This window comes from Pristis pectinata, chromosome 10 (assembly GCF_009764475.1).
Source record: "Pristis pectinata isolate sPriPec2 chromosome 10, sPriPec2.1.pri, whole genome shotgun sequence".
In the NCBI taxonomy this organism is placed as follows: domain Eukaryota; kingdom Metazoa; phylum Chordata; class Chondrichthyes; order Rhinopristiformes; family Pristidae; genus Pristis; species Pristis pectinata.
This window is the reverse complement of record NC_067414.1, coordinates 71243006-71265785: the sequence shown is the minus strand read 5'-3', so window position 1 is coordinate 71265785 and position 22780 is coordinate 71243006. Positions and strand designations below refer to the sequence as shown.

At 40.0% G+C, this 22780-nt stretch overlaps 1 protein-coding gene across 1 annotated transcript; it reads right to left on the bottom strand.

Moving 5' to 3' along the window:
• Window positions 1–242: 242 nt before the first annotated feature.
• On the bottom strand, window positions 243–22295 carry LOC127575499 (protein disulfide-isomerase A6-like). The gene is made up of 9 exons (XM_052025434.1): window positions 22239–22295; window positions 20663–20765; window positions 14836–14974; window positions 14696–14753; window positions 14469–14595; window positions 14272–14378; window positions 5454–5541; window positions 5291–5363; window positions 243–475 (listed from the first exon to the last, which is right to left on the bottom strand). The coding sequence occupies exons 1-9, from the start codon at window positions 22293–22295 to the stop codon at window positions 313–315; spliced, it is 915 nt and encodes a 304-aa protein (XP_051881394.1). The 3' UTR covers window positions 243–312.
• Between the last annotated feature and the right edge of the window lie 485 nt (window positions 22296–22780).

Sequence of the window (22780 nt, the reverse complement as noted above, 5' to 3'; positions counted from 1 at the left end):
CTTCATAGGTTGAGGTGCTGAATAAAAGAGTTGGGGTGCCATTTTGCAGCTGTACAATACACTGATTAGACCACACTTGGAGTATTGTGTATGGTTCTGGTCAACTACAGGAAGGATGAGGTAGCAATAGAGAGAGAGTGCAGAAGAGATTCACCAGGATATTGCCTGAATGGAGGGCTGTAGTATCATCTTAACAAACCCCTTCTGCATGCTATTGTTTTGAGATTGTTTTCAAAGGACACTCAAAACTGCACATAACTGTGATTAAAACCCAAAAACTTACTTGATAGTTTTAGGCTTAGGTTTAAATTATTACCTAAAGAATTCAGCTATTCCACGTTCACTGAATGACCCTTTCAAGAACATATATTTTTTCCTTCTTGGATCAATAGCTATTATGTTAGGATATGCAAGGCCGCCGATACCCAATGCACTTTCCAACTTTGGCTGAGCCCCAGATTCTGTCCACAGCCAGCTAAAATGAGAACAATAACATTGCCACATTAACATCACAAACAAAATTAATTATTGTTTTTTAATTCATAAATAGTCACATGGACATAGCTTCAAAGTTAATTGAAAATTGAAAAAGTTTTAAAACATATGGACATAAAGAATATAAACAGAAGCAACAGTAGATCATTTTGCCCTCAAGCCTGATCTGCAATTCAATTAAAGCATAGCTAATTTTAAGAACATAATAAATAGGCGGAGTAGGCTATTTGGCCCTTCATGCCTGCTCCTCCATTGATCATGATCATGGCTGCTCCATTACCTCACTGCTATTTTCCTGCACTGTCCCCATATTTCTTGATTCCTTAATATCCACTATCATGATCTGCATAACCCTACTCCGTGATGCCCAGGTACCTATCAGCCTCATCCTTGAACATACTCAATGAGTGAACATCCACAGCTCTCTGGAGCACTTTAATAATAAAAGATTGATCACAATTCTGATCATGTTGGTCCAGATGACATTTGCTTGTTCAAAGAACTGTGAATTGTCCAAAACCATGCAATATTATTTTCACATTTAACAGTTTTTGCGTATCTCTAAATGATCCTAAAGCATGTTATACTGGTATTCAAAAAATATAATAGATTAGAACTTTGAAGCTACAAGACCACCAGTAACTTGATACAAGTTGGAGGAGATTGGTTAGAAAGAATCATAGGGATATTTGCAGGAAATTGTCTGCAAGTACACAGATGATGTCAGATTGTATTAGCGATAAAATATACTAGTAAGAAGTAATAGGGGATCTGATCCACGTCTGGCAGATGTTGTTAACTGAGTTAATTGTGGTGCTATGCATGCTGGATTCTGAATTGAAGGCTTTAAGCAGAGCTTTCTGAAGCTAAATTAATAGTTGGTGACAATGGATGCTGGGACTGTGACGCACAAACAACCCAGGCTGCAACGAGCAGGTTGCACGCAGACCTCATCCTACAACTTCATTACCAATCAATGTGCAAAAACCATGCTGGCTTCAATGTTTCATCAAGGGGGGAATCTCTCAGTAGTTAGTACCGAATAAACTTAGGCAGTGCTTATTTAACTCAACCTGCACCTCCGAAAGGGGACATAATTTATTGCTGAAACCAGTAGTGGATATCAGTACACAGATCTTTGACGTTTGCTGGAAGCCACAGTTGAACACAGGCGAGAGAAAACTGCCAGATTTTTCAGCAGTATTAAAGCACCATAAACTGGAATAGGTTATCCACTCACAGAAAGCCAGAAATCTCTCTTGGCAAATGTTAAAGTGGCAGTGACAGTTGTCAGCAATTGAGGTCAATGCAAGAAAATAGACACAGTGAGTCAAAAAGTTCATCAACCTCACATGCACAGTCACAGTCAGTGATTACATTTTCAAATTCTACCTCCCATAAACTGAACCACTAGTTTCACAAAGTGCTCAATGCACCACATCCCCATCACTCCAGTATCAATGATACAGTATCTAGCATTCAAGTCCGCCACCACATCCTTATACTTACCATGATTGCAAGCCTCCCTCCCACAATCACACAATATCAATACACTGCTATATTCAGCCATGCAAGACAGACCACCCAATACTACAAGACATTCACTTACACTTTCCTGTGGCAGAAAGTAGTACCTTAACAATTCCAGGATCATCAAACCAAATGGGAGCATGCATAATTCCAATTACTCACCTCCCTCTGCTCCCTGTCACACCACCCACAAACACCTCACTGCGAGACAGCATGCTTGCCAAAAGATGGATTGGTCTTCATACAACCCATGGACAGTGATGTGTGTAGATCACAGATTTTCATATCTAGTCCTCATTCTCACATTTAATTTCCTCATGGTTCCACAAATTCTCTAGGTTACAAGTTGCAAACATCCTCTTTAAAGGGCCACGCTTTAGGCATTGGAAGACCTGGCTGGACAGCCTCAGATCTCATGGGCATCATCATGGTGAACAATTAACTCCTCACATGCAGCATTCTTTTTCTCATGTAGAACTGTAATCTGCTCGTGGATAGTAACCTTGTGGCCACAACAATTTGCTCATGACTGGTATCTCACTGCTCAATGAGAACACTAACCTGCTCATTTGTGGCACCCTCTGCTCAATGAGGACATGAAGCTGCTCCCTGCAGACAGGTCCCTGCTCCTTCAGAGCCTCAAGTTGCTTCCATTTGGCAGGGGCCTGACTTCTGGTTGGATCAGGACAAGACTGCCTGGGATCAGCAAGATTTTGTGTGACTTCCACACCTGCCTCCACAACAGCTGTTAACTGAACTAGTGGGCACCCTGTGAAATGGTTGTGGCTGATACCCAGAAAAGAAACATGTACAGTCTCCAGAGTCATTTGGCTCTACACGACCCCCTGAGGTAGCTTACAGATGAACTCTTCCATCTCCAAGTCTTCTCCTGCACTTGGTGATACAGGCCTGACAGCTCACCAACCAGCTCACAATGCATCCGCATCAGCCTTGTCAATATGGGTCCTCTGGGTACGTGGACCACCATCTAGCAAGCTCCAGTTACTCTACAACTTGTGTCAGACTGTAGCCTGCTAGCGCCTGGTGTATCTCTCTGTGACATGCATTCCTCTAAACATATTTGTGCATCCCAAATGATATCAATCTGAGGTTGTACTCTGAGGTGTCATACACAATGACACATCACCCCTTCCTTCATTGTCCTTCTCTCTTTAGTTTCCTCTCATTCTCCATCTCCTTCTCTTCTGGAGATAGCCTGTCCTGAGATGTTGGATAGCAAGAGAAAGGAAAATGAAGAACACTGAGTAACCTTCTCATTAACCCACCTTTGGAGTGTCAGTGGTGTAGGACAAGGTTGGGGGTATGGTGTAAGAGAAGATGGGGAGTATGGTGTTGGAGAGGATGAGGGATATGGTGATAGAGAGGGTAAGTTGTGTGGCTGGAGTCACAGATATGACTAGGTGCGAGAGTGAGAATGTCTCCAATATAAATAGTATTTTTATTATTGGTCTAGAGCTCATCTTGTCATATCTTGTGAGATTATTAAAATTCTTCCACATGTGCTCCTTTATATAGGGAGATTCATTCCTGGAGGACACCACCGTGACCACTTCCTACCACACTCTGGGATTGGCGGCCATAGTGGGTCTCCTGCCACACAGGGCTTCCCACCTTGTTTTTATCTCTGCTCTCTTGGCCTCTGATGTCCATCTGAAAATTGTGGGACTCCCTCCCTCTCCCTCCTCCATCCGTAATGTGTGTTGCTCATGTCTGGCTGCGATGGGGAATGCGCCTTTAAAGACTGCCACTCTACTACAATGGATGTACAGCAAAGTATTTCAAGCTGCACTAAGTTCTGAGAGATTCCATCTCAAACTGCATAGAAATTGATGATCACCATGAAAGCCACTGTCCCAGGTGACAATGTTTAGAATACTGCCTCCAGATATGGTATATTACTTTGAGGACCTCTTCAGAAAAGCAATTTTACTTCGAGCATTACTTCTTACAGAGATACCTAAAAGGGAACTGATTCAAAGTGCAGGGCATCCTGCTTGATTACCTCTCACCACTTTCTACCTGCCTTTACTAAAAGGTTGACCTCCTCAGTTGTCCTTCTCCTCATTCTATCACATTGAGCATTAAGATAAAGCCCTGGTGCTTAGGAACAACATGATTTTCGATGAAGCCTAGAAGTCAGATTAGAATTTTTTTTTCCCATCACCACCTACTGTGTGAGGAACCTACACTGCTTGATAACTACACTACTACACAAATCAAATGTTAGCAGATCTTCAAGGAATTGATGATCCCCTTAATGGTAGCTACAGTTATCTTGCTTGTTCTGAACCTTAGTGAGTCGTGCCTCCCAGTTATTGCACCAGGCAATGGAATCAGTTCTTCAGTACCGGCAGAATTAACTGGCGATAAAAAAGCTGCCACATCAATCACAGGACGGGTTACTACAATAGAAAAGAAAATCCTTTGGTCACTTTGATGACCTTGGTAACCTTGCATGTTAGCGCAGGAGTACAATTTGCCTGTGGTTGTAAATGTAGTTATTTGTTAATGCAAATTGCACCATCAGATGATGAATTCAAGGGTATTATAACTATTAGCTCAGTTACTCCATTATGTGCTTCTATGATAATCATGATGCCATGATTGGTGAGACTGGAACAAGCTAACATATTAATCAACCAACTTAGTGTCTTTACCAACTTGACAGGCTCAAACCCATCTGGGTATCTTACACGTGTATCTGCTCCAAACATACAACTCCTCAAGACATTAGTTGCTGGATAATTGTCCCTTTAGATGAACACATTGTAACTCGGAACAGGCACTTATTCAATGGGTCAAATCTCAGGAGTGTACTCAAATAGTCCAAGTGGTGGAAAGGGATGGGGAAAGGAGAGGGCTCTCCTGGCTGATAAAAGTGAGCCACAATGCAAGTTGAACTTACTGGCTATATTGTTTTAGTCTTACCTGTTAGCACTGGAATCAAATCATATAGAAAATACTGATGTTATGTTCTAGCTACTCTTCATACTTTCCATACATGGAACATTGTACTTACAATGGCACATCCCAAACTTAAAGCAAATTTGCATCCATACTGCCCAAATAACAAAAAAAAGCGAACTTCTTGGAACCATTCAAGGAGCTACTTACCGAAAGGTGAACGCTGTCATCTTGGTAATGAGTCTTTTCAACTTGAAGGAAATCAGTATGCTTCTTCTTAGTGAACACTCATATTAATTGTCAATTCAACAAACAAAAACACCCATTGGCAGTCACTTACCCCCATTTTTTCTTCTTGTACTTGTGTGCTATTTTCATCAGTAGACCCAGATAATCACTTCTGCCACTATTCCCTGGTAACAGAGAGGTCTCATTAAAAACAATTAAACACATACAGGAAATCTACAAAATACAATTTTGTATCATTCAACTGAATAAGATACCTGTGTCAGAAATGTGAGGCAGTACGGCAATAATACATAATACCCGGAGACCACAGACAGTCTTTAATATTTCTTCACTGACCATTTGCTAAAACAAATTAAAATAAAATGTAAAGCAATTTTAGATTTTGACATTATGGCATCATTTCATAAATCTGACAACAGAAAGGATTGTCGTGCGATTAAATTATCGGGAAGTGATAATGATTGGACATCAAGCTAAATCTGAAATAATGTGACAGATTCATCAATTCTTAGTGATTGGGATCACCTAACCAGGTGATCCCAATGTCATGCTGTTGTCTCAAAATATTTCAAAGCCAGGCAAATATCAATAGTATGGAACTTTATTTTTCTAGCTATTTCAAATAAATATTAGTACATGTACTATACATATAAATGATTTTCAGGAATGATTTCAAGCCTTTAGTTTTGAGAGACATCTAACCCAAACATCTATTTATTTGGCTTATGTACAATAAGAATTGCTTTAACTAGTAGGTAGCTCAAGAGCATCCTACATTCAAATATATGAACTAGGAGCAGGAATAGGCCACTTGGCTCTGCTCTGCTCTTTGACAAGATCATGGCTGATCTGATAGTAACCTCAATTCTGCCTCTCATCTACCTGAAGTAATCCTTCACCACCCTACCTATCAAGAATCTATTTTCTTCCACCCTAAGAATATTCAAGACTCTGCTTCCACCATCCTTCAAGGAAGAGAGTTCCAAAGACTCATGGTCCTCAGAGAAATAATTCTGCTTCTTCTCTGTTTGAAATAGGCAACCCCTTATTTTTAAATAGCCCATAGGTCTAATTTTCCCGCAAGAGGAAATATCCTCTCAACATCCACCCTGTCGAGATGCTTCTGAATATTATATATTTCAACCAAGTCCCTTGTCACTCTTCTAAACTCCAGGATACAAGCCTTAGCCTGTCCAACTATTCTTCATAAGAGAACCCGCCCACTTCAGGTATTAGTGAACCTTCTCTGAACTACTTTTAAATGCATTAACATCCTTAAAGGAGATTACTTTCAGCGCTGAAAATTTTACAAAAATTCCTTGGGATGAACAAGATCACCAACAAAATATTTTAACTCACTTTTTCAAAAAATTAATCTGTATCAAAATAAACAAAAACATACAGCTTTGTTTTAGTCTGCTGGCTTCAAGTGTTTGGAAGTCTAATGTGAATTATTTTTGTGTCTATTCACCTGTGATATATTAAACAGAACTTGTAACTATTGCTTGGTGTATCACACACAACATAAAAAATTTACAACCATATTCCAAATGTTCCTTTTATGGACTTATATAAATTGCTCTAATTGAAGATATATTTTTGTTGGCAAAAATACTGTATGGGAAAGAAAGTGGTAGTTGATTTAATTTATCAAATAAAAAAATTCGTTACACCATCATAATGTACCTGCCAAATATACTGATTCACTAAACGTACAGGTCCTCCGTGAGTTATGAATGCCCAACTTACGGACAGAATCAGAATCAGGTTTATTATCACTGACTTATATGTCATGAAATTTATTGTTACAAACGAGGATTTGGGAGACCAGCAGGATGGATGGGGAGGGATTTGCCAGCTGCTGTGGGGCAACAGACATCTTCTGCCAGATGGGAAAGGGGCAATTCCGCATGCCTTCTCTCTCCACCCACAACAAGCCACAACAATTGGGGCCTGGGTAGAGCTGAGCAGACCTGGGATTGCTGAGCAAACTCACTCACTCACTGAGTCAGTGAGGCTGGCTAGCAGCCACTCTTCCCACACCTGCTCGCTCTTCTGTCACAGCCATTTCTGTGATTCTCTCCCACACACTGCTTTTGTTCATTTCCAACTTATGAACATTTTGGGTTACGAACAGTTCTCAGGATCGGAACCCTGTCATAACCCGGGTTCTGCCTGTATAGAACCCAGAAAGCCATATCCTATCTTCCTGTAGTAGTTTTTGCAATGTAATTATATTACCATCAATAGGTATAGGAAAAAAAATCAAAAAGTGCTACGAAAAATGCTGTAGTGAAAGAATGTCTGTCGCTATAGTTGATCTCTTTGACATAGAAAAGCTGGTCTCTAATAGGTATACTAGGCAAAACTTATAATGGAAGGAATCCTGATACATGACTATACTGTACAATGCTTCAGAGTATAACTTAAATTTTCCAATTATAAGTCATCTGTGTCTACCTTGCTGTTCTATTATTTGCAAATTTACCCCTATATTTCATCATTCAGAGATGTTTCTTTCCAAGCCCAATTCTTACCTGAAATGGCTTATATAGTGGCATCTTAGAATACAGCTCAAGTCCTGCAGCAATAATGCTGGGTGCAGATTTCTCACCATTATAGTCAACAATTTTTTTGTTTGTTTGAAATATCTTAATCGTTGGAACTTGTTGTATCTAGGAAGTAACAACAATTCCTTTAGAATTATAATGAATAATTAAATAATCTGTTCTTCCTCACCAAAATCAGTAAGGATAAACAGTGAAAATATGGTATAGACCAAGGTCAAAACGCTGACATCTTATTGTTCATCAAATTAATGAACCTGAAACATGGAAATTGTTACAGAAAATTTCTTAGATTTACACTGAATGTTCTGAGTAAGTCGTTAGAAGAGGCCAACTGAGAAAAAGGAAAGATGATGGAATAAATAGACTATGGCCTTAAATGGAATGAATGTAATTAAAAATTGTAATATCAGCTACTTGCTGGAATTTCCTCTGTAGCAATTTTGCATAACTTGACTTTTACAAATATATTGTTTATGCTTGAAATGGCTGTATGTTACATTGAGAGGATTTAATTACATTGATGAAAGGCAAATCAAGCTGCACAGGCCGGGGAGTGCAAAGACAATTGAATGAAGTGAGGGACAAGAAACATACCCAGATGATTAATAAAGTTGAGAAAGAGCTGTAGAGACTTCACTATACAGGAAAAATAAATTACCAACAGCACACATTACAGGAAGGAATCTAGAGAAGAACAATGATAAAAGTAGGTAAAATAAAGATGATGCAGTAAACCACTTGACAGCTGAAATGGTCTGAAAGGCATCTGCTGATTGTTATGATGCAATGATAACAGCTCAGAGAAGGGAAATTGAGAAAAATGACACACGTAAATAAAAATGGTGTCAAGGAGATAGAAGTGCAGGAAAATTTTGACAGTGGAAAGCTTACTTCCTGATTTGTTAGACTTCTAATGACTCTATGGTTGCATAGTTTTAGATACATGCGAAGTTGCCTATTTTGTGCTATAAACACTTAAAATTATATCTAAATGCTCACCCCAAATCGAGTGGCTAACATCACATTTATTGAAGAATCCACAGCTGCAAGATGGATCTTTCCCTTGGTCCGTCTTGCTAGTTCTACAACTGCATTAGTCCATGTGGGTTCTTGACTGACAAAACATAATAGTTCTCTTAAATGCTAAATTATAGAATTATAGGGATAAAAGTAGTGCTTCAGTAGAATGCTGATACAAAAATAACTTCCAAAAGCTAAAACAGTAATTATTATATTATAAACATTTTATTTTTCTTTTTGTTTTCCTTTAAGTGCATTGTTCCTCATTTAACATGCATTTTCAACATTTTATTTCAGAAGTTACTTATCCTTTTATTATACTGTAATATTAACTGCCCAAATATGTTTAAAAGGTTGACAAAATTAAAAAAAAACTGCAGATGCTGGAAATCTGAAATAAAAGCAGAAAATTCTGGAAACATTCAACAGGTCAAGCAGCATTTGTGGAACTGAAACAGTTAATTTTTCAGGTCAAATACCCTTCATCAGAACTGGGGGGAGAAAAGAAGATAGTTTTAAGTTGCAGGGAGGGTGGAGGAGGGACTGTCAGGAGAAAGGGAATATTTCCAATAGCGTTGGGCTATAATTCCTGTGGTTGGCTATTAATGAAACCATTGGAAAGAAAGGAAACAAGCAAAGGGACACATAAAAGCTATAAAATGCAGTTCAGAGCTTTAGGAAATGCCCAACAGATCAGGCAGTGTCAGTGGAGAAAGACAAACAGAGTGAATATTACAGGTGGAAAACCACCAGCAGAACTGGCCAGTACTGATAGAGAGGAAAAGAAGTATTTGAAATAGTTGAATTTGAAGTCCCAAAGTCGCCATGTTTACAGATGACAGTTGTTCCTCAAGATTACATTGGGCATCATTAAGACAGTGCAGGACACAAACAACAGGTAGGTCAGAGTGGGAGTAGAATAGAGAATTAAAAGTGACAAGCAATTGAAAGCTCAGGACTGCCATGCAGTCTGAATGAGGTGCTCAACAAAGCAGTCGCTCAATCTGCTTTAAGTATCTCCAATATAGAAAAGATAATGTAACCATAGATTGGAAGAAATGCAACTTACTCACCTGAAAGAACTGTTTGGGTCCCTTAATGGTGGGAAAGGATGAATAGGTAAAAGAGCAAATGTTGTACCTTCTGCGGTTGCACTGGGAAAGTGCCATGAGAAGGGGAGCAGCTGGCAGAGACAGAAAAGTAGACTGTCCCTTAGGATGCTGAAAGGGGAAGGGAAGATGGTATTTGGTGCTGGAATCTCATTGAAGGTGGCTGAAATTTTGAAGGGCATTTAAAAAGTTGTTGGGTGATTTTCCTTTGCATGATTTTTTTTCTTTATATGATGCTGACATCCATTATTATGAAATAAGCAAGTACTGTTTGCAAACTTCTAATATCGTGTTACAGGTTCTTAAACATTTTTGGATTTATCTTACAACAGTGTTAAAGCTTACTTAATGGGGAACAAACTACATAGTTCATGCACAGGGATAGCTGGCATTTCTAAGAAACTCAGCCTAGAAATTCAATCATGCAGCCCGTTATTAAAGTGTTACGTGATTGATTTTGACACAAAACTGACTGCAAAAATGCAGTTGGGAACTAATCGCATTTAGTGGAAACTTCGTCAGCTTCCTCATGAGGGCATATTTTCATCTTTGGGTAGTTCACAGAACCCATCACATTTCAGAACCTGTATCAGAGAAACTGACTGCTTTTGAGGCAACAAAGGCTAAATGCTGACCAGTCTCCTGTTCATGTTGGAGAACAGAGTGACAACTGTAGCCTGGGGAATTGACCCCAAGAGGATGCAGGAGTTTAATGGAAAACAAAGTGCTACTGGCATTCTACTTTTTTTTGATTCGCTCACGCACCACGCTGCAATGTTCTCCAGTGTATCTCATGCTTCATCATCAACTCTTTGATGCTGCATTATTGGGCCACCATGAGGACACAGCCCTTCCCTGCTGTATAACAACAGAAGGAAGAGAATGCTAGGAGATGGCAAAGAGAGACTTCTCCCTAAACATGTTGTCACAACGCCCCCTCAGAGTCCTGAGCCTGTACCCTGTATCCAAGTCCATATGCTGTCAGCTATTAAATTTACAATGTAACACACTGGTGTCTGGCATTTCCATTTTCATTGTGGAAGACCCAACATTTCCTTTATACTTAACGGCATTACAATTGTCCATTTCCTGTAAGAAGCATTCTGAGAGCCACAGTTGATCAGAAAATAACCTCACCAGTCACTTAATTATTAATACTGCAACAAAACTCAGAGGTTCTAAATGCAGAGCTAACCATCTTACCTCAATACACCATGGTATCCTAAGACTTGTCTAGGTTGTGGAAGAGATATTGAATGATGCTCTGCACGTGCCTAAATGCTGCCCCAACTTACCTCTGTGAGTCCAGTGGTGGGAGTGACAGGTGGCGTGAAAATGCACCTTTTCCTTGCAGTTCATTAACTGGGACCTGGCCAGCTGTATGTTTCGTGTAGCTGAGATGAGGTGTGACTGGAATAAGTTGGTGGGGGGAGCATATATACAAAGGGGAGTTCTGAAACAACTAGATGTTCTCAGGGAGATGAGATTGTGTAATAAAAAGAGGTGTGATGTGAGAAAGTAGATTTGATATGAAAAAAACATGGACTTCAATGATTGCCATTCAACCACTAGCTAACGACTCTAACAGCCAAGACCGTGATCACCTACACTCTCCTCCAACCCTATGAACCTCTTGGCATGGAAAAACTAATGTCCAGTTTGCTGCTGCAGCTCGAAGTTGTTGATCTACCTTGGCCTGTGAGAAATAGGGAAGAGTGATAATGGATATATTTCCACGTCTGTCTATAAAATGGTAAACATCAGTAAATGTGTTTTATTGAGTCCCATAGTATAGTCAAGTATCTGTGAGCAGATAGGATTTTTTTTTGTTTCCAATGACCTAGAGCAGATAATCACTTTATACAGCACCAACCGGGTTCCTGGGCCATCACTACAGGTCATGACCTCTCTGGCTGTTTCAACTTAGCTCAAAGAGAAAGGGCCTTGATGTGCTCCTGATGTGCAGTATTTCCTTAAGACTGACCACCTTTTTCCGCAAGGTTTCATGGTTTATTTCGGGGAAAGGTGGCATGCACTCCAATGCTCGTGATGCTGTGAAAAGGTTCCTAAGCTTACATTGACTTCAAGTGGTGGGTGGATTCAGTGCTCCCCCTCTTAAGAGGTGAAGTTATCACATCAGCCAGTGCTGATTCATTTTACAAAATTTTGCGTGCTAGTGGCGTAAGCATCAATATTGGCACCAAATCACACATCCGCTCGCGCTTTTATAGGCAAAACAATTTCTCACCATGTAGCCAGATACAACATTGCTGGAAGAATATGAACTAAAAGATGTCTTTATTAACCATGTTTTCAGAGTTTAACAAATTAATTCAATGCTGGGCAATCCACCCAAATATCCTTCACATTAACAGCATGAGTTGGGGCTGCACTCCATAAGAAGTGCAATCTTGAAAAATTAAAATGTGGAGAATCCCAATGTTGATGTCAATTACTTGTTGGCAGTTACTCCACTAAATTACAATTGATTGCTTGTACTGAAAGGAGAAAAGCAGTGATGTTCCACACCTTTATGAAGTGAACAGCAATAATTTAATACTTCTTGGTTCTACATTAATGCTGGTTTAAAATAATTTTCAAGAAAAACAAGTGGTAATTCTAAAAATTGCAAGGAATTTTATTACTCACCTTAAACAGTGCTCACACCAAGGTGCATAAAACTCTACAATCCATATTTCATCACCTCCAGCCACCTGGTTATCAAAGTTGCTATCGTTCAGTTCAAACGCATCTTTATTCATTATTCGGCGACACTATTTCAAAGAAAATTGCTGCTGATATATTGAAAATAGCTAACACTTAGAAGGCCTTCAGATCTTCTATTTTATTTTTCCATTCACCCCTTGAACCTTCTCTGTCACATATAAGATCATGGCTGATCTGACTGTAATCAACTCTGCATTCTCACCTACCTGCAATAACCTTTCAGCTGCCTGTTCATTAAGAATCTTCCAGCTCTGCTTTAAAAATATTCAGAGAGTCTACTTCCATCAACCTTTGAGGAAGCGAATTGCAAAGAATAATGACCATCGGAGAGAAAAAAAATCACTTCATCCCTATATTAAAGAGACAAACTGTTATTTTTAAACAGTGATCCCTTGCTTTGGATTTTCCCAGAAAAGGAAACATCCTTTCCACATTCACTTTTTCAAGACCCCTCAGGATCTCAAACACTTCAATCAAATCATCTCTCACTCTTCTAATTTCCCGCAGAGACAAGCTTAGCCTGTCAACCCTTTCCTTGTAAAATAACCTGCTCATTCCAGGTATTAGTCTAGTAAAGCTTTGCTTAACTGTTCCCATTGCATTAATGTTCCTTAAATGAGGAGGTCAATACTGTACACAGCCTCACCAATGATCTATATAACTAAAGCATAATCTCCCTACATTTGTTTACAATCACTCTAAGGGATATGATGCATGCTATTCTTTTGTGAATCATTCTTTAGAACACCCAGATACCTTGATCTTAGAGCTATGTAATCTGTTATCATGTGGATGATGTGTTTTCTTATTTTTTTCTTGCCAAAATAGACAATTTCACTTCTTCCTCCATTGTACTCCACCTATCTCTGTGTCATTGTGAGCATGGTCAACCAGTGCTCATCACCCAATGTCCAACTACCAATGACAATAAACCAATCCTTGACAACTTTTGATAGCTCTCCAGGAAAATAACTCTGCTGACACAAGAACATTTTTGGACAACACTAAATACTCAATCATTTTCAGAAACTCAAAATTTGCTTAGTGTATATTTAGCAATATAGTAGTCAGAACTTGTAGCATAAATATAGAATATGTATATATTTTTTCTTGGACTCTTTGGATGAAGTACATGATGTCCTTGTTATCTGCTGATTTGCTATCAGTGGATCCCCATACTTGCAAGGTTCATGCTATGACCCATTTCAATTTTTTCTAATATATCTACATACATGTAGACATGCAATCATTGTCTGTATAAATGTGGTGATCAGTATTCAGACCAGTTTTGTCAAGTGGCTCCCTGCTGTGTGCTTTTCTACTGAAGAGTGGCTGTTGTTTACAAAATTACACCTTGTGATTTCAAAACTAATCACCGCTTGCAAGTTTCAATCGTAGTTTGCTATCTGGTATCATTTTCATTTTGGATTTAAAAATTTTTTAATGTGTTTATTGATGTTTGCTAATGCTTTTAGAATATTATAGGGCATATTTATGCTTACTTGGTGATGTAATGGTACATAGGAAAGGGCCATTAATGATATCCATAGTTTTTGTTTCCTGTGGGAAGTTTGTGCCTCTATTCCTTGTGGTGTAGAAACTGATTCTATTGATGCCGTACAAACAGAAAATATTATGTTATTCACCTGTCCTTCAGATCCACATATGCTGCTTTTTTCGATTAGTCTCTCCCTTACAATGAACCGAATAGAATTAAGGACTCCATTGGTAATGGCTGCACTTGACCTTCCACCTGATGAATCAAATTATATTTTAGGCATTTTAAACTGAATTCCTTTTTTAAAATTTCATAGTGAACATTATGAAGAGATTAACTGTATACCATAATACTTTTCTGGCTTGTTCTTATTAACTCCAAAGAACTTGATGGTGGGAAATTCTTCAATTTCATATTGATGTCCTATAGATGCATATTTAGTCACATCTATTGCACCAACTTTAACAATACCCTGTTCACAATCAAAAGCAAAGACAGCCTCCATTATAAATCAAAGTAGTATGGAACAAAAATGACGAAGTTATATACTTTAAATTACATATTCAAATTACCTTCAGAGCAAGAGCTACTTTAATCCACTCTGGAACAAACCGTTCACAATGTTCACACCTGCAATATACATCAAAGTCACCAGGCACTACGTCACAAATAGTAAAGCGCACAACCAACTAAGAAAAATCATTTCACTTACCAATGGACATAAAATTCTACTAGCCACAGTTTATCACTCTGAATAACTTGAGAGTTAAAATTTATTGAAGTTAACTTTATCACATTAGTTGATGAGTAGAATGCTCTCACAGTCAAAATGCATGTGAATACTAAAATACCTGAAATAAAAAACAATTAATAGTTAATAAGTTTTTCAATGATTACAACCTGTACTTCTATCTTCATAGTCATCTTGTAGCTGAAAACTACAGTTCCAATATTGAGCCAGAGACAGACATGAAGGCTGTATTCAAATCAACCTGAATGCACAGGAAGATTGTTTGATAAACGTATGGCCAATGGTGAAAATGGAATTATAAAAAAGATATTATGACTGACTGCAGGGGTAATGACCACCCACAGGAAGTGTTGTGATAACACTAATAACATGTGGATTTTCCTATGCTTACTTGTTCAAATGTTGATAAGATCTGCCCAATTTGTCTTTTGTTATTTCCCATAAATGACAAGAACCCAATCTAAAAAATGTGGTTTATTTAACTAACACTGATGTGATGATATCATACAATTCAATTCATGCACAGAACCAAACTCTCTGACATATAGCTATTCATCCCATTTTTCTATCAGCAGGTTCTTCCTAACAAGTGAAATTCCAATGAGATACCCACCTTTATTTTTAATGACCTACCAACTAAGAAAAATTGGTGTCATTGCAAGGTAATAGTAGTAAACATTACTCCAGCCGTAAGCACCTCTGCTGCTGAAATCATTTCAGAAAAGCTTTCAGCTACTCATTTCAGAACCAATTTTGATTTGTTTCCCCTCCCCGCCCCCCAAACTAACTACCTTCTGATTTTCTCCTACATCAACCTCTTTTAGAAGTTTAAGTTGTGTAGTGTCATTCAGGTTTCTGTACAAAATTAGAAAGTTCCAATCAAGGATCTCACCATTATTACTAAACATTTTCCAAAAACTATAGTAAGGTATACACACTAATAAAGGCAGGCTTAAGTTGTACTCCATCATCCTTAAGTTTTTATCCAAGTGAAAATTTAGGCATAGCTGGCCTACTTTACAAATAAACAAAAAGAAAGTGACATTGTTTTAGGGAGTTGCTCCATATATGTGTTTGGATACTGCAGTGTTCCCACACTTCATTCTTGCACTTTGGGTTTACTTTTTCTGCATGTAATTTCTTGATTGTTCACCCCTGGAATTTTGGCCAAGGTTTTTGGTGGGTTTAAATCTATTTTGAGGTTCTCTTAAAGCCTTCAATAATCTGCTTGAATTATTTCCATTTTAGTTAAATTTTATGTATATCAGATTTTCAAGTTCCACCACTAGAGTGCTCCCTTTACCCATATGAACCTGAGTTTATGGTAAACATTTAAGAAAACTGGGAGCAGTTTCTTGAACCTGCTCACTTTCTAAATTAGTGAGGAAAATATAGGCATTAAATTGCAGGTTCAAATACTTCAGAAACATCTTACTGTTATTTTCTTAGATTTTTTTATTAATAGTTTGAAAAATTGAAATCAATCATGGTGAGATTTAAATCCTCACACTCTGGATTACTGTGCAATAGCACAGTAATATATTTCTGAATCTTCTTATTAGGCATTCCTTTGGGGGTTGAGGAAGACTTGTTTCCACCACAATTCTGTGGACCTGAAGGCTCTGCCACAGATGATGCAGGGTGTGCTTTCAGGGAGGATAGGTGGGTAGTATGTGAGGTGTGGTACTCTTCCACTCCATTGGGCTCAAGCTCCCAGAATGACTCGAGGTTGTCAGTGTCATCTAAGATGCTCCTTCTCCATCTCTGTGAGTGGTCACAGAGCAGAGATTCCCAGGAGTCACTGGGGATCTGAGGACATCAATCTCTTCTTCAGAGCCTGGGAATTATAGGGAATCTGGTTGTGAATGATATGGCATATCAAAGAATCGTACAGAACAGAAACAGGCCCTTTTGGCCCATTTTGTCCATGTTGACCATGATGCCTATCTACGCTAATCCCATTTGCCTGAATTAGACCCGTATCCCTTTACGCCTTTCCTAATTACCTGTTCAAATGCCTTTTAAATGTTGTAATTGTATCTACCTCTAGCCCCTCCTCTAGCAGATCAGTCCAGATAACCACCACCCCCTTTGTGAAAAACTTACTCCTCAGATCCCCTTTAAATGTCACTCCTCTCACCTCAAACCTATGCCCTCTAATTCTCTAATCCAACAGAGCCAGTTGAGTGTAATTAGGGTCTTAACGCTGGGACTGTTAGCCTGGGAAAGAAAGCCGACATTAATATCCTTGTCCTGCTAGTGAATCTGAAGAATTTTGCAGAGATATCACAACTGATAACTCTCCAATACTTTGAGGTGTCTGCTGTAAGTAGTCCACAGCTCAGAAGCATACAGGAGGGCAGAAATCAACAATGCCCCATAGACCATGAGCTTTGTACCAGATTTGAGGTCTTGATTTTCAAACACTTTTCCTCACATGGCCAAAGGCAATGCACTGAAGGTATTTCATTATCAAGGTCTGTCTTCAATGAGGTGTGGCTCCCAAGATAAAGTAAGTGGTTTATGTTTTCCAGTGTCTTGTCTTGGACCTCTTGTGTCAGATCACGATGTTTTACAGCAGGACCAGGTTGGTAGAGGACCTTTGTTTTGTGAGCACCAAATGCAAGGCTCATTTTCTCCTCTGCTTCAGTAAATGGGCTAACAATGCCTTGAAGTTTGGCCTCCAAACATGCATGTGCATAAAGCATCTTGAATACTGACACTGGGTTATCTTGGTTCTGAAGTGGAAGGGATGGTACGAGGAACAGTTTCCCATTAATCCAGTAGATTAGCTCCATTCTACTGTAAAGCTTGTTCAGACTGAGGTGCAGCATTGTGACAAGTAACATGGGAAAAAGTACTAAGGCAATGACATGGCCTTGCTTGACTCCAGTCTGCACTGAGATGGGATCTGTTGTGGACCAATTGGTTAGGATCATGGCTGCCCTACCTCATGCTGATTAGTAACTGAGTAACAGCTGAAGAGATGTAGTTGGTAGAATGTGATATTTGAAGATGCATTTACCAACCTTCATCACTCAGGCAAGGTCATTGAATGACCAGCAACACTGATCCCAAGACTTTGGAAGTTGCACTTCTAGCATTGATCTTCACTGTTATATTTGCTTTGTGTACAGTCATTACCATCTCCTTTCCACCTCCTCCAAGACCACAGTGTAGGGTACAAAGTTTTGAAGAGCATGCTCTCCAAATGTGGCAATGTTCACCATTTCCCAGAAGACAATCATTCCTTGCAGTCACAAGCACCCACTCTTTAAAAGGTGCAGGCTATGTTTGAAGTCAAAAAGTAATAACTTTTGGGCAGCATGATGCATGCAGCAAACAAGTGACAAGGTAAGCACCAGCTGCAGGCAGAAGTCATTATAATGAGAAAGCAACATTAAAATTCAATATTGCCTGCATTCCAATCACGGTGCAGGTTAATTGCAAATCCTGCACTTTTTTTGGTGTTTGGGGGTGGAGGGCCTTGTGATTCAAATTCACCCTTGTCTAGGTACCTTGAAATGTTAACTTCATGAGTTAGCAGGTACCACCTTATGGCACCAGTTGCCTGGAAAAGAGATAACCAAAGAAAATTTACAGTACAGGTGGAAGCATTGGGTTTATCTCAGCAGAAAAACAGTTATCCTACCTTCTTGCATTTATAGAGTCATAGAGTTATACAGCACAGGAACAGGCTCTTCGGCCCAACTCGTCCATGCCAACCAAGGTGCCTTTTTGAGCTAGTCCCATTTGCCTGCATTTGGCCCCTATGTCTCTAAACCTTTCCTGCCCATGAACCTGTCCAAATGCCTTTTAAATGTTGTTACTGTATCCGCCTCTACCAGTTCCTCTGGCAGCTCGTTCCATATATATCCACCACCCTCTATGTGGAAAAACTTGCCCCTCAGGTCCCCCTTAGATCTTTCCCCTCCCAACTTACACCTGGGAAATATGCTCTTCATGATTTTATAAACCTCTATAAAGTCATTGCCTCAGCCTCCTTTGCTCCAGAGAAAACAGCCCCAGCCTATTCAGTCTCTCCTTGTAACTTAAGCCCTCCAGTCCTGTTGGCTTGTGGCTTTGCAGGTCACAGTTACTTAAGATCTCCAGGCAATTTTTAAATGTGTTCTATATCCTTAACCCTTTCAGGCAGTGAATTGCAGACCCCTACCACACTTTGGGTAATAATATACCCTTGTAATCCTTTGAATCTCCCCACTAATCATTTGAATAATTGCTTTGAACACATACAATCTGGCTTTTGATCCCTCAACTAAGAGAAATAAGTTCTTCCTATTTACTAGCTAGACCCCTCAGAATTTTACACCAATTAAATCTCCCCTCAGCTTCCAAAGAAAATAATCCAACCTCATAATTAAAATTTTGCAGTCCTGACAACATCCTCAGAAATTTCCTTTGCAGCCTCTCTAGTGCAACCACATCTCTGTTCCAATGCAGTGATCAGAAATGTATATCGTATTCAAGCTGTCAGAACAAACATTGACTACATTTCTAGCACAACCTCCCTGCTCTTAAGGTCTATGACTCAACTAAAAAAAGTATCTATATGAATTTTTAACCTCTGACCTACCTGTCACTGTTTTAAAAACTGAAGGGGAAAACAGAACAATAAACCAGGTAGCTGGTTATTAGTAGAAGGGAAAATGCTGGAACCCATTACTACGAATGCAGTAACAGGGTACTTAGGAAATACCAACAGGATTAAGCAGAGTCAACGTGGGTTTATGAATGGGAAAACATGTTTCATAAGTTGGGTGGAATTTTTTTTTCAGGTTGTAAACAGTGGGATAGATGAGAGCAAATCATTTCACTCAGATGGCTTTTGATAAGGTGCCACACAAAACATTATTACATAAAATTAGAGCACAAGATATTGAGGGTAATACACCAACATGAAGATTGTTAATGGACAAAGAAAAGAACCGTGTCATTTTTGGGTTAGGAGGCTTGGACAAGCGGGAGGCTTGGACAAGCTGGATGCTGCGGAGACAAAGCTGGCACCCCCGTTGTTCACAATCTGTATCAATGATTTGGATCATGTGTAATATGTACAAGTTTGCTGATGATACACAGCTAGTTGGCAGTGTGGGCTGCAAGGAGAGATGGAGAAATGTCTGGTCTGAAAGAATGGTAGAGGAAAATGAAAAAAAAAATCAGATGCTGCAAAACGAAATAACAACAGAAATGCTGGAAACACTCAGTAGGCCATGCAGCATTTGTAGAGAGAGAAACAGAGTTAATGTATCAGGTCCAAAACTATCAGAACTCTCTTTGCAATTCTCTGGCATGCTCTTCCAACCCAAAATTTCATCACCCAGAGAACTGCAGAAACATAGTTGCTGGGTACATTCAAGTCAGAGACTGATAGATTTTTAAATATCATGTGATTCAAGGCATGTGGAGCTAGTCCAGGAAAGTACAGTTGAGGTTTTAGGCTGAGCTTTGACACTGAGGAGCAAATCAGGGAGTTGTAGAGGCAACTGTCTCTTTGTAATGCTCAAGGGAGAAAAGATGAGTTTAGTGCTGGAAATCGCCCCTCCACTCAACAAGGGAGAGATTGGCCGGGCTCCTATTAAAGCCCTGGCCCCATCACCGGGATATGGCACAGCCCGGGCCCTGGCTAAAGCCCTGGCTTCATCAAGGGGAGAGATGCCCATTCTCAAGCGGTCCTACATTATTGACCACTGACACCCTGTCCTGCACCATTAACACAAGGAGGGTAGCCCTGGGGACGAATCGACGCAGAACCCCGATAACCACTCACCCACAGCCCAAGCGGTCATGCCTCGCCGATCGCAAACACCCCGCTCCCAGGTCATCAGGGCCACCAGCCCCAGCCCAGCCTCAGCAGGGTCCGTTGGAGAAGGCTGATTAACATAAACGCAACTCATTAGCATAAACTCAATATTAGCATAAACGAAACTCATTAGCATAAACGAACTCTATTTGCATAAGCGAAACTCATTAGCACAAAACGGTTGGGGATCCCCTCGCGCTCCCTGGCAGCGAGCAGCGAAAAGGCGCGAATGGCGAGCCGCGTGTTGGCTGGTCGTGCGGAGACGCGTTAACCGCCGGGTAGGTACGAGAATGGTAAGGGAGTCGGGAAAGGAGGTGGAGAGGAGGCAGAGAAGGAAAGAGGCAGGGGAAGTGGGGTGTGGAAAGTACAAGCGGTGTGGGGAAGGAGCGAAGGGAAGATTAGTGGGGAAGTGCATTGGGAAGAGTAGAGGGAGGGAGGAACCGACCAAAAGCATGATTTCAAGCAAAGGAGCCGTGCAATCGCCTTCCCCGGTCCTGTCTTCACCACATGTTGCGTGAGCGCTGTGCTCTTGGAAAAGTGTTGTTTCGGAATCTGGACTAATGTGCAATCGAAAGAAAGGACAAGATGTCATTAATAGAATGAGGGCTTTATTATAGCAACAGACAATACAGACAATAAGTATACTTATACAACCAATTGCCTTGCAACCGATCCTACACCTACTTCGCTCGTCGGGGACTCCTGCAGGTCGACGACAGGCTTGGGTTCTCAACGTTTCAAGCACCGGTCACGACCCCGGTCGTCGGTGAAGTCCGAAGAAAAACCCCGGAGCCCTTCGTTTTATACACGAGCAGAAAAGTCCATTCTTATTTCTAACTGCATACCACAGTCCTGATAATTGGACGTCGCAAGGTCGGCAGATGCTGTTTACAATATACTTGCACAGCTCAGTCATAATTAGAAGAGATCACACCACTATTCTAGTAAATCTCGTTAATGCACACACCATTATTTTTGTAAATTTCATGGGTGTGAGCGTGCACAAGATTAATAATTAACCCTTTATTATAACACCACCCCTGTATCCATACTCTCTCCTGGTCTCCCCACCTCTCTCCCTCTTCCTCACGCTCCCCCCCCCCCCCCCCGTGGCTCCCTTGGGTAGAGAATTCCAAATGTTTATTTCTCTCTGCTGAAGACATTTCTTTTCATCTCTGTCCTGAATTATCAACCCCTTTGAGACTGACTTCCTGGTTCTCATCACCGCTGTCGGGCCGTCAGCTCCACGTGTTCCCTAGGATCGTGCAATATTTCCATGAGATCACCTCTCTTCTAAACCCAAGATAGTACAGACCGGCCTCTTTAATCACTCCTCATATGACAAATTACCATCCCAGCAATCAATCCGGGAAGCTTTTGTGAGTATATCTTTCCTTCGGCAGTGTTATCAGACCTATACACAATCTCAGATGTTGTCTCACCAAAGCTCTATATAATTGGACTGCCTCTTCTCTACCCTTGAATCAAATCCTCTTCCAGTAAAGGCCAACGTACTGTTGGCTTTTCTAATTGCTTGTTGTACCTGCATGTTCACTTTCAATGACTTTCGTATGAACACACCCAGGTCTCTCGGCGCCATTTACAAATATTCTTTTTCCTACCTCATGTTTTTCCACAATATTCAAGACAACAATAGATGTGTATTTGGCCTTTAGCAAGGCCTTCGACAAGGTCCCACATGTGTGATGATATTGAGTGTACCGTCCAAAAGCTCTAAACTAAGTCAAGACTTTAAGTTCTATCTGGCACAAGCATCTATAAGTACCCTCACTGTAGAAAGATTGTACTGTATCAACCTACACTTTAAGGACCAGTTTACTTCACTACTTTAGTCCCTACAGAAAGGTCTAACTGTCAATAATCAGTATTTCGAGCAGTGGGTCCCTCCTCCCAACCAAGGAGAACATACTTCCAGCTAACAATGTAGTTTAAACACAGTTTATTCTATTTCAAGCAAGACATGTTTAATTCCAATAAGTAATTCTTAAAAACGACTTGTAACTTACAAATGATTTCCAAACACAAGTACAATTCTTGCAAGCTACAAAGTCATACCAACAAGTT

Excerpts from the sequence above, each read along its gene's own strand:
- LOC127575499 (XM_052025434.1), bottom strand. The coding sequence starts at position 22,295 with ATGGCGCCGAGAGACCTGGGTGTGTTCATACGAAAGTCATTGAAAGTG. Across the intron at positions 14,975-20,662 it reads CATGACCGCTTGGGCTGTGG|GTATTTTAGTATTCACATGC; the intron begins GTGAGTGGTTAT and ends TTTTTATTTCAG. Across the intron at positions 476-5,290 it reads TACAAGAAGAAAAAATGGGG|CTGGCTGTGGACAGAATCTG; the intron begins GTAAGTGACTGC and ends TTCTCATTTTAG.